This window comes from Anabrus simplex, chromosome 12 (assembly GCF_040414725.1).
Source record: "Anabrus simplex isolate iqAnaSimp1 chromosome 12, ASM4041472v1, whole genome shotgun sequence".
Classification (NCBI taxonomy): domain Eukaryota; kingdom Metazoa; phylum Arthropoda; class Insecta; order Orthoptera; family Tettigoniidae; genus Anabrus; species Anabrus simplex.
In genome coordinates this window covers 1,648,178-1,661,115 of record NC_090276.1, presented here as the reverse complement: position 1 = coordinate 1,661,115, position 12,938 = coordinate 1,648,178, and the positions used below count along the sequence as shown (strand labels likewise).

The following is a 12,938-nucleotide window of genomic DNA, read 5'->3' as shown; positions in this document are numbered from 1 at the left end:
ATGGCACATAGCTTTTAGAGCGGGGAGTGTCCGAGGACATGTTCTGCTCGCTAGGTGCAGGTCTTTTGATTTGACTCCCATAGGCAACCTGCGTGTCGTGATGAGGATGAAATAATGATGAAGGTGACACATACACCCAGCCCCCGTGCCAGCAGAATTAACCAATTTACGGTTTAAAATCCTGACACTGCGAGGAATCAAACCCGGCACTCCTGTGACCAAAGGCAAGCACACTAACCATGGAGCCAGATGCCAAAAGTCCATAATAAATAATGATAAAGATATGGCATAATGAATTCATGAAGATGTTACGTAGGTGGTTTGAAAAGTTCTTGGAATGTACTAGAATTAAGTATCTTACCTCAGTGGAACTGCTTTTATTTTTCAACATAGTCTCCCTGTAGACTAATGCATTTGGTCCGACGATGTTCCAATGCCTTGATCCCATCTCGAAAATGAGATTCATCCAGGCCTACAAAATACCTCTCCAATTCGGCTGTCAGTTCTTCCCTTGTAGAAAATCTCCGTCCACCGAGGAAAATTTTCAGCTTGGGGAATAGATGAAAGTCTGATGGTGCCAAATCAGGTGAATAAGGTGGATGTGGCAACAATTCGTACCCCAGTTCATGAAGTTTTGCCATGGCAATAACACTTGTGTGTGGCGGAGCGTTGTCCTGATGAAAGATGACCTTTTTCCTTGCCAAACCAGGCCTTGTTTCACGTATCCTTTCCTGTAGTTGGTCTACGAGGTTTGCATAGTATTTCCCCGTAATTGTTTGGCCAGTAGGAAGATAATCAGCAGAATAATTTTTCCATCCCAGAAAATTGAGGTCACGGCCTTTCCGGCCGAACGCACTGCCTTTGCTTTCTTTGGTGCTGGTGAATCAGCATGTTTCCAGTGCTTTGACTGCTGTATAGTAGTGGACCCAAGTTTCATCTGTAGTCACAAACCGGCGCAAAAAATCTTGTTGGTTGCACTGAAAACGGGCCAGACTTTGTTTGGACATTTCCAATCTGGTGCATTTATTGTCCAATGTCAAGAACCCCGGCACCCATCTTGCGGATAATTTTTTCATACCCAATTCTTTGGTTAAATTATAATATACCTATTCAGAAGACATCCCTACAGCTTTAGCAATCTCCCGCACTTTCAGTCGACGATCCTCTATGACCATTTTATGCACTTTTGCGATAAATTCTGGGGTCGTAACACATTTTGGCCGTCCACTACGCGGATCATCATCCAAACTCTCCCGACCAAATTTAAACTCGCTGGTCCACTTGGCAACAGTTGAAAATGAAGGAGCAGAGTCCCCCAGAGTTTTCTGAAAGTCGGCGTGAATTTCCTTTGCTTTCATACCTTTCTTTACAAAGTATTTAATCACTGTTCAAATCTCAGTTTTTTCCATTGTCACAAATCACTACGCGGGAACAACAACAAAGAGTCGTCACTACCACACTCCTGCAGCTAGAGCACTGATGCGCCACGTGTTCACTCACAAAGGATGTGTGATTATTACACGGGAATCTCGTTGCTCTAGCACTGACATCTAGCGGTGATTCCGAGAACTTTTCAAACCGTCCTCGTATTAATCACTTTAAAAGTAATAAAGGGATAAGGGGACTTATATTTCTCTCTCTTAGGTTCAAATGTATTACCACATAAGACTGTGGACCAACAACATGGAAGATTGCAAAGGACTTACATTCAAGAGAGCGGCCACATTTTCTTTTGACAGCTACTCGACGTTAAGTGAATACGATGATGTCAGGTAGAGAGGGCATGCTGGAAGTGTACTATCGTAGGAGAGTAACAGCCAGATCAGTGTGATGAAGTATGAAAGCAGAGACAGCAGTGATGGTTAAACAGAGGATCTGGGTGGAGCATATCAAGTTACTGCTAAGATTCCATTCAGAAGAAGCTGGCCTCTCACGTTATGTGAGACACAAACACGATCGTCTGTCCTCTGAAAGAATGAAGACTGTACAGATCCACTGTGATCATTTCTCAAATGATATGTATAAACACAATAACATCAGAAATATGCACATACAGGTAGAGCAGCAAGCACACGTACATCAGCTGCAGTCTTTCCCCTCATCAGTCCCAGCTGCTCTACATCCATCGTGGCTTCCAGCATGTCGGATAAGAAGAAAGGGAAAAGCGAAGGACAAAAAGGTAAAAGGCTAAGAATACAATATACTCACAAGGAGAAAAGGAACAAAAGGATACTGATATCTTTATCCTGTTCCTATCTTTCTTTATACTGTATGAGTTGAGTTTCTTTCTCTAAATGGCATGAAACCTATCACATAACTCTGTTCACTGGACCACTATGACACATTGTATATTCAGAACACAGACGTCAGGTCTCTTGGCAGTGGTACACTTGTTCAAATGCGATCAGAAAACCTGGGAAGCTGTTCTCTTCATCAGAATGGAAGTGAAACCTTTGGCTCGTTGCTCCTGGCTGGTACAATGCTAGCCCTGCAATCAGAGAGAGCAACTTCTTAAATGAGGATCTTTTAATTACAGTTGAGATGTTGTTACTGCAATCAGTGAGCTTGCGAATTCCCTCCACATGCTTCAATCGGATAACTTTCCTCATCTCAGTGGTTGTGTTAGTTGCAACTTTGCTATCTTTTTCTGTAGAAGAAATGAAGTAAGTTTAAAAAAACAACTGTCAAAGTGAGAAGACTGGAGTGAAATCCTAATAGCAGGTATAGAAGTGTCGTATGCCTAATTTTCTTAAGACTATCGTGAAATATGGAAAGGAATTGACCGGGCGAGTTGGCTGTGCGGTTAGGAGCATGCAGCTTTGAGCTTGCATCCAGGAGATAGTGGGTTCGAACCCCACTGTCAGCAGCCCTGAAGATGGTTTTCCATTTTCTTACCAGCAAATGCTGGGGCTGTACCGTAACTAAGGCCACGGCCACTCCCTTCCCATTCCTAGGCCTTTCCTATCCCATCGTTGCCATAAGACCTATCCGTGTCGGTGCGACGTAAAGCAATTAGAAAAAAAAAAGGAATTGGCCTGTTTCCGAAGGGAAGATATTGTGCAGTGCAACTGTGATCTGGATAAGGACTTACACGAGAAGTTGAGGGAGCCACACAGGAACCCACAGCCTGGGGTCTGGAAGAAGTCGGAGCAGGCTCCACCAAACGGCGTTGATACCGATGGTTCCAGCTCAAAAGTCACGGAGCGCATCCTGATGCCACAGATGAAAGGGTTCGGTCTACAACATGTAATTTTACGTCAGATTAGGTACACAAAGAAAATATTCATATTTAACACATTAGGTTTATTCAGAGAGTAAAACAACTTATCCATTTTCATAGTTATTCCAATTCAAATATTTATATCAAATTAAATTTATTTATTTATTTATCTATTTATCTATTTATTTATTTATTTAACTTAAAGTTAGAGCAAGAAGCTATTCTAATTAAGTCATTAAAGGGAAAAAAACTGAAATTAAAGTTAAAATTTAAAATAGTGAATTTAAGAATTACAACATGCTGTCCTGTACTTTAGTTTCTTATTCTAAAATTGCATATATTAATTATATTATACTAGGAAAAGTAGGCATTGTTTGTACAGATTTATGAGCAAGGATTGAAGTGTGTGTCTAACAAAATGCCCTTGTAGACAGTATTTAATACCGGGCGATTTGGTCATGCAGTTAGCGACGCGCATCCGTGAGATAGTGGGTTCGAGTCGCACTGTCGGCAGTGCTGAATATGGCTTTCCATGGTGTCCCGTTTTCAGATCAGGCAAATGCTGGTGCTGTACCTTAATTAAGGCCACAATCGCTTCCTTCCTACGGCTAGCCCTTTCCTATCCCATCATCACCATAAGACCTATCTGTGTCAGTGTGATGTAAAACAAATTATAAAAATAAAATTAAAAAACAATATTTACGACCTTCTCATCAGGTATGTCTCGACATGTAAAGTTGCTGCTTGTCTTGATGATGACGTAAAATGAAATGTGGGTGAAGTACAGCCAAAGCAGTTCTCAGATATGATAAGCACGCTTAGCACTCTGTAGCTGGCCTCTTAACGACAGCTTCACACAAATGAGTAGTCTATTCATAAGTGAAGGCGACCACAGCCAAGATAGCTGAATTTTTTTGAAAACCGTTAAGAGTTAAGAAAACTTAAGAATTTCATTTTCCAATAGTGCCAACCTTTTATCCATTATTTAAGTTGATGTAGGGCTAAAATTGCACAAATATGAGCTGCCTTTGTGGATCAGCGGTAGAGTGTCGGCTTCCGGATCCCAAGATAGCGGGTTCAAACCCGGCAAAGGTAGTCGGATTTTTGAAGCGTGGAAAAAAGTCCATTCGACAATCCATGTCGTTCGATGTCAGCATGTAAAAGATCTCTGGTGACACAAAATTCATTAAATCTCAGCCATAGACGCCCAAGAGAGTTTCGGTTTACTCGGTCTGCCATCTAGTGGGGGCCTAGAGTAAAACGGAACGTCGAAATTGACGAGCAGACAGTCAGATGGCATCAAATTGAACTGTCTGCACACGGTAGCTGAGGCCATACGATTATTATTATTATTATTATTATTATTATTATTATTATTATTATTATTATTGTTACGGAGTTTTTCCGTGGTAGGTAGAGGTGAAAGAAGGTGCGGGTGTGAATAGGTCTCCAGCTACGAAAGCAAAATTAATTTAAAATTTAACAAGGTTATATTTTCTTTTCAAAAACAAAGAAATAACAAGCATGGCAGGTACAAAGTAGCAAATCAAAAGGGTAGTTACAATATTTACAGGAATTGGGCTTCGCGCCCTGATTTTACACTGCTTGGGCAATCAGCTCAGTTTTACCCCAAACACGAGTTTTAACAGAGGGGCAGAAAACCCCATTCATACCTAGGAGCCCTTGCTCCAAATTACACAGAAAAGCCTCCACGAGGCATACAACACTCAATTTTCAAAAGAGCCACTCGCTCTCAAAATTTAAGCCTCTCCCAGGCCACACCAAACTCCACCTTCAAGTTGTCCTCACTGGACATAGACACAGGGGTAAAATACCCAACCTACTGAGGTCTATTAAAAAAAAAAATGGGCAATTACATGACCTCTAAAATAACAATTTGAGAGGAGGCGATCTTGCACTCCTAATACACTTGTTTCTAAAAACCTAATCTGGCTCTAGGCCACTAATGCAAGGGCTAATCCCATACTACCGAGGTGACTTTAGAAAAGAGTAATTTGTTTTACATTAACGAAGAATAGGTTGAGAAAATAAGTTCACCTCAAGACAATGTGAGTGGGAGCTCGAGAGAGTTAGCACTCTCTATCCCAATATGCAGCTTAAAAGAGAATAGAAGAAAAGATCGTTACATTTTAGGAAAAGGTTACATGGAGGAACGCTTCGCACCCGCCCCGAGAGTTAAACTGCTGAGCTAGCAAAGAAAGAATTTATTAATCGGCCATTACCTTATTGATGACCGCTGCCGAGGAAAGAGGCGCTTCCCGCCTCCTGCTATGTACTTTATACACAGAAAGATGGAACAGAAGTGGCCCGGAGACCCTAAAATCAGCAGTTTAAATACTCTCGCAGAAGGTTCTAGGCGTTAGGGGAATGAAAACACCCTCCCGCGATGATTTTATTGGTAGATCAATAAACCCCCTACACAATACTAAGAAGAAACACATAATTGGTGGAAAATTAATTCAAGAAATTCGGGATAGGCTAGATTTAAAACAAGGGGAAAGAAGGGGTTAATATTGCCAACTTAACCAAAGACTGAAAAAAAATTTAGCAAAGAACAAACATTTGAAATAAAAATTTCTCCAACAAAATAGTTCTTTGACTCCGCACTAGGTTGCACTATTGTTGATCTTCAGTAGTGTCCTCTAGAAGAGAAAGTTCACACTTCTTACTTCAAGCGAAACAAAACCAGATCAAAAATGACACAGTTCAAAAACTCAAAATTTTCCACGTGGTGACATCTTCTGAGAAAGTAGAGAATTAATAGCGTAGATAAAGTTCAGACTTCCTCCAGCAGAGGAGTTTCAACTGGCGCACATTTTAAATTAGCGGAGTGGAGGTGTACCGCCCGGTACAGACCTCCCCCCCCAAAAGTTCCTCCCGGGGTGACACATGAAATTGTTTGAAAACAAGGTCCAAGTTTTGATGTAGATATGGAGATTAATTGCCAAAAAAAAATTATAAGATTTTCTTAATTTGGTTTGATTTAGTTTCAAAATTTGTTGTTGCAGATGAAGAATAGTTTTTAAGTTTGTAGAAGTAGAATTCTGAGGATAAACTTTTAATACTTAAAAGTGATGAAAAATTTTGCAATGTCCACCAAATATTGCTGTTGAATTCCCGAGTGTAGTCATTGCTTATCGTAACTGTCCATGTAGTTGAGGTTGATGAAGTTGGATGGCCAGACCGGCCGTTGCAGCTTGCGTCCAAAGGAGGCCGCTCGGACCCCTCAAGTACCCTGAGATACCGCTCGCCCGCACTATGAGGGGAGCAGAGGTGTTGAAACACGCCGCGCCCGCGGTGAACATATACAGGCTGCGGGCAAGTAGCAGGTTGTGCGCCGCACATCAGCCTTGGCCGGGAGGAAAGCTCCGGCTCGCCGTGCACATGTCGTCCTCGCTGGGGCCGAGGGGGCCCTTCCTCAAACCCAGTTGCGGCACGGCGCCGCGCGGCTGCGGGGGCACTGAAACATTAAAGCTAGGCGGCAGAATTGTGTTGGACCATCATGTTTCTTTTGAGGGCACAGGCATGTAGAGAGATTGAGGGGCCAGCGGCGTGCAGATATCCATGGCATTTCATCTAAGCCAGCCACTGTGTGTAGTGGAGCAGGAGACGGGAGCGTGGTAATGGCCGTGGCAAGGACAGGATGGCAGTTTAACAAATCGGGGGAGGTTTCACAGAAATGCTTACATATAAAATAAAATAGAAGGAGCAGAATGCCTTAAGAGTGGAACTCAAAAAAATATATAACCTTCATATTCCTATCAAATTATATGAAGCGAGTTGACACAAAATTTACACCGGTTTCACCTGGGACAGGTGAACCCTAAATATCCTCTCGGTGGCTGGATTGCTTACTAACAATGTAACCGGCGTAAGAAAATCGAGAATGATGCATGGCCCATGAAATCTGGGGGCAAGCTTGCCCGCGGGAACAAAATTCTTGACCATCACCTGGTCACCTACCTTCAAATTGGTGGGTCTCCGTCCACGATCATACTTTTCCCTAACCTTTTCATGAGATACCTTAAGATTGGCTTTAGCCTTCTTCCAAAGATCTTTAATATTATCCGGATCTATTGTCTCGGGTAGAATGTCACTCAGAGACCAAAGGTTAGAGAGCGGCGTGTTGGGAACAAACTTGAACATCAAGGAAGCTGGAGTGAACTTATGAGATTCATGAACTGCCGAATTCAAGGCAAAAGCTAACCAATGCAGGGACGTGTCCCACCTGGAATGATCTTCATGATGATAGGCAATAGGTGCGGACCTGAGATTACGATTAACCCGTTCAGCCAGAGATGGTTGAGGGTAATAAGCAGAAGTAGTTACATGAGAGATGGATAAGTCAAAACAGAATTTACGAAATAAGTTAGATGTAAAAGCCTTAGCATTATCAGATACAATATATTGGCACGGACCAAAAGAAGCAAAAATAGAATTTAAGCAAGTAATGGTAGACTGAGCGGTAGCCAGCTTAGTCGGAAATAACCAAGAAAATCTGGTAAAACCATCTACACACACAAGGATGAACTTGTTGGCATTACCCTTTGACTGGGGGAATGGTCCTACATAATCAATATACAGGCGTTCCATGGGGCGCGACGCTTGCTGAGAAGACAAGAGGCCTACCTTGGTGGACATGGTCGGTTTACTAAGCAAACAGGATTTACAAGCCTTTACTAGTTCACGGATTTCACCATCCATACCTTTCCAGATGAACATTTCACGAATCTTTTCACGAGTTTTAAAGATACCAAGATGCCCTCCTAATGGGGTCTCATGATAATACTTGAAGATCATAGATACAAGAACCGCTGGAACAACAACTTTCATCATCTTATCATGCCTCGAAGGGCAACATAGAACACCATTCCTCAGAACATAAGGGACAACATGTTCCCCAGAAGAAAGGGTTTCCATTATCGGAGCCAGCGTCGGATCTTCACGTTGGTATTTCTCGATATCCCTAAAGAGCATGGGAGCATCTGTTAGGATGGCATTAACCTTAGATAGTATGGACTCGGAAGGTGATGAACTGTCGACCGGTTCGTGGGTCTCGATGTCGTTAGAAAACATACGGCTGAGTCCATCAGCAACAACATTTTCGGTACCTCTGATATGTCTAACATCAAACTGGAAGGCAGAAATACGGATGGCCCAGCGGGCTATACGACCAGTACGACGCGGCCTACCTAAGACCCAGCTTAAGGCTTGATTATCTGTCTCCAGCTCGAATTTGACATGTTCCAGATAGAGACGGAACTTCTCTAAGGCGAATAAGACTGCCAAACCTTCGAGCTCATAGATGGAATACTTGGCTTCTTGAGCCGACAATGTCCTAGACGCATAGGCGATGGGGCGCCTCCCTAGTTCAGTCTCTTGAAGAAGGACTGCAGCTACCGCTGACGACGATGCGTCGGTTTGGACAATGAATTTCTTCGAGAAATCAGGCATAGCAAGTACAGGGGCATTACAAAGAGCTAATTTAAGGTCTTCAAAAGCGGCTTGTTGAGAAGGTCCCCACTCGAATTTGATTGGTTTAAGGGCGCCGCTCTATTAGCGAAGTTAGGAATAAACTTCCTGAAGAAATTCACCATACCAATGAACCTGGCGATACCTTTAATGTCCTTGGGAGGTTTAAAATCACGGATGGCCTGTGTTCTAGAATGATCGACTGCTACACCATCCGGTGACACAATATGCCCTAGGAAAGACATAGAGGGCTTAGCAAAGGCAACCTTGGACAACTTAACAGTTAACCCAGCCTTACGAAGGCGATCGAGAACTTCTCGCAGATGATCTAGATGTTCTTCAAAAGTCTCTGAAAATACGACGACATCGTCCAAGTAGTGATATAAGTACTCAAATTTGATGTCGGAGAAGACCCTATCTAGTAGCCTAGTGAGTACAGCTGCTCCCGTGGGGAGCCCGAAAGGCACGCGGTTGTATTCGTATAAATTCCAGTCCGTGGCAAACGCTGTAAGATGTTTAGACTCTTCGGCAAGGGGAATTTGATTATAGGCCTGATTCAAGTCCAAGATAGTAAAGAACTTGGCCTTACGAAACCATGAAAAACAAGAATGAAGGTCGGGAAGGGGCACAGATTGTAACACCACCTTCCGATTGAGAGCCCTGTAATCAATGACAGGCCTGAAGCCTCCTTGGGGTTTCGGGACTAAAAAAATAGGCGAAGAATACGCTGACTTAGAGGGCCTAATAATACCGTCCTTCAACATCTGATCGATGATTTCTTTTAGAGCCTTCATTTTAGGTGGAGATAGCCTATAAGGTGGAAAACGGACAGGAATCGAATCGGTGACCTCAATTTTGTATTCAATAAGGTCAGTAACACCAAGAGTATCAGAGAACACCTCGGGAAACGACTGACACAATTTGCGAATACTATCAGCCTGCTCCTCAGGTAGATGTCTAAGGTCTAACAACATCTCATCCTGGATAGGCGAAATAGAAGAACATGATGCAGAATTACACTTTAATAGAGGGATATTACAATTAGAGGCAAATTTGAAAGTGCAAGACCTACTCTGAAGATCGAGCACAAGACCAGTGTGAGAAATAAAGTCCGCTCCCAATATAATGGGGCAAGACAAATGCTTGGCCACAAACAATTTAACTTTCCATGTGAATTGAAAAATACGAATTTTGACATATAAGGAACCGAGAATTTCTAATGGAGAGGAATTAGCCGAAACGTATTGGATCACCGACAAACAATAGTTAGGAAGCTTACAAACAGATTTCAATTTTGAATACCAATCAGCCGAAATAATAGAACAAACACTACCTGAATCTAAGAGAGCTGTTATAGGCTCGTTATTTAACTCAATTTTGAGAAAGGGGACCGGTGCGGGGGAATCCGCCACAATCCTAAGACACTCTTTGGGACCTTCAAAAGATGAATTTGAAAATTGCTCGTTCCCTGAATTTACAACCTGTTTACCCGGGGCTGAGTCTCGGGAAGATGGATTAGTCGACTCAGCCGAAGCCACTAGTCACTTTTTATTATTGGCATAGGTGGAATTTGCACCAGAAGTTGAGCAGGAGGGGGTGCTATTCGAATTGGGACAATTCTTGGCGATATGTGAGAAAGCCCCACATTTAAAACAGCCTTGTGATGACCCGGCTCCATTCCTTGTCCCACTTGACTTGATCAGTGGACACTTGTTGCGCAGATGGTCAGGCGACCCGCAAGCATAACATTTACGGGGATTGACTGGTCGGCGAGGTGGAGGCCGAGTATTACTAAAGGAAGGCGGGGGTTCTTTCGCGACACGCAAAGAATCGGCGTATCTAACTCCTTCCGCTGAGACGGCCAATGCTTCAAGCTCAGAGAAAGTTTGCGGGCACGCTGCGAAACACAAATATGACCTGTAGGGTGGTGAAATCCCTTCCACAATAGCTTGTACAATCTGATCCTCAGGGAAATGAAGAGCAAACACCCTAGTATAAAACTTAATGTCCTGTATGAAATCAGCCAAGTTTTCATCCAGGCGTTGTACACGGTAATAGTACTTCTGAATAAGGGAGGACCTGGCCCTAGCCGGGATGAAGTTAGCTAGCAAATGGGCATGGAAATCCTCAATAGATGATTGCTCGGCAATGGCTCTTACGATTTTATCTGAGAGAATACCAATAGCATACGGATAGATAATTTGCAAAATTTGACATGGAGAAAGAGAAAACACAAGGGCATGATCCTGAAATTCAACTAGAAATCTTAAAAAAGAAATTACATCACTGGTGGTATTAACGGAAAACTTAGAGATACCTCTGAGCAACATTGCCAATGGATGAGGCAAGCTGCTAAACCCGGGTGACATAGTAGGTAAAGGTTTCAATGGCAAGGAAGTTAATTCAGAACGGATGTTACTCAATGATGCACGACGTTCAGATTCGTTGTCCAATGGGGCAGGGATAGTTTGAGCAACAACGGTTATCCTATTAACTTCTCCCTTGGGAGGCGCTTCCTCACTACCTGCATTCACTGTGGTGGGTAGATCGCTTTTGGGAGGAACCTCCCCTGTTAACAATTGAGTGACCTTGCTAGATAATTCAGACATATTTTCAAGCAGCGTACTAGCTTCCTTCTTCTGAACGTCATTCAACTTTAGAGACAACAGATCGTTAACCCTATTCGAAAAATGATATAGCCTAGCTTGCACACGCTTAATTTGATTAGGAGAAGGATCATTTTCATCAAAAAAACTAACTACAGAAGCTAGCCCAGTAATATTCTCCGTGATCGTGGAAAGAGAGTCGTCAATTTCTTTTTCTCCCAAATTGGGGATGGAAATGGGCAAATCTAGGGACTCTCTAAGCTTGTTTGTGTCTACTGCAACCGTGCCTCCAGATTGTACATTTCTAATAGTCAATTCATAGATCAACTCCTCCTTGCGCAAATAGTTAAGATGGAGAACATCGCGAGGGCCGGGCATGGTGACAGAACAATTTTGAAAAACTCAAAAAATTCCAGCAACTGGGAAAATAGTTAGAGTTCGGAACAAACAATGTTTAGCCGTCAAAAGGGGCTAAATTGAGACCCATTCAACCACGCTCTGCTACCACTTGTTACGGAGTTTTTCCGTGGTAGGTAGAGGTGAAAGAAGGTGCGGGTGTGAATAGGTCTCCAGCTACGAAAGCAAAATTAATTTAAAATTTAACAAGGTTATATTTTCTTTTCAAAAACAAAGAAATAACAAGCATGGCAGGTACAAAGTAGCAAATCAAAAGGGTAGTTACAATATTTACAGGAATTGGGCTTCGCGCCCTGATTTTACACTGCTTGGGCAATCAGCTCAGTTTTACCCCAAACACGAGTTTTAACAGAGGGGCAGAAAACCACATTCATACCTAGGAGCCCTTGCTCCAAATTACACAGAAAAGCCTCCACGAGGCATACAACACTCAATTTTCAAAAGAGCCACTCGCTCTCAAAATTTAAGCCTCTCCCAGGCCACACCAAACTCCACCTTCAAGTTGTCCTCACTGGACATAGACACAGGGGTAAAATACCCAACCTACTGAGGTCTATTAAAAAAAAAAATGGGCAATTACATGACCTCTAAAATAACAATTTGAGAGGAGGCGATCTTGCACTCCTAATACACTTGTTTTTAAAAACCTAATCTGGCTCTAGGCCACTAATGCAAGGGCTAATCCCATACTACCGAGGTGACTTTAGAAAAGAGCAATTTGTTTTACATTAACGAAGAATAGGTTGAGAAAATAAGTTCACCTCAAGACAATGTGAGTGGGAGCTCGAGAGGGTTAGCACTCTCTATCCCAATATGCAGCTTAAAAGAGAATAGAAGAAAAGATCGTTACATTTTAGGAAAAGGTTACATGGAGGAACGCTTCGCACCCGCCCCGAGAGTTAAACTGCTGAGCTAGCAAAGAAAGAATTTATTAATCGGCCATTACCTTATTGATGACCGCTGCCGAGGAAAGAGGCGCTTCCCGCCTCCTGCTATGTACTTTATACACAGAAAGATGGAACAGAAGTGGCCCGGAGACCCTAAAATCAGCAGTTTAAATACTCTCGCAGAAGGTTCTAGGCGTTAGGGGAATGAAAACACCCTCCCGCGATGATTTTATTGGTAGATCAATAAACCCCCTACACAATACTAAGAAGAAACACATAATTGGTGGAAAATTAATTCAAGAAATTCGGGATAGG

The 12,938-nt window shown here is 42.7% G+C and overlaps 1 protein-coding gene across 1 annotated transcript in view; it reads right to left on the bottom strand.

The window, feature by feature from the left end:
* Window positions 1-2,366: 2,366 nt before the first annotated feature.
* Window positions 2,367-12,938, bottom strand: part of LOC136884386 (suppressor of tumorigenicity 14 protein homolog) — a 75,845-nt gene continuing 65,273 nt past the window's right edge. Inside the window, exons 7-8 of the mRNA XM_068229920.1 lie at window positions 3,092-3,237; window positions 2,367-2,488 (exon numbers count right to left, since the gene is read on the bottom strand). Of these exons, the coding sequence (XP_068086021.1) occupies window positions 2,367-2,488; window positions 3,092-3,237 (268 nt within the window). The remainder of the gene's footprint in view (window positions 2,489-3,091; window positions 3,238-12,938) is intronic.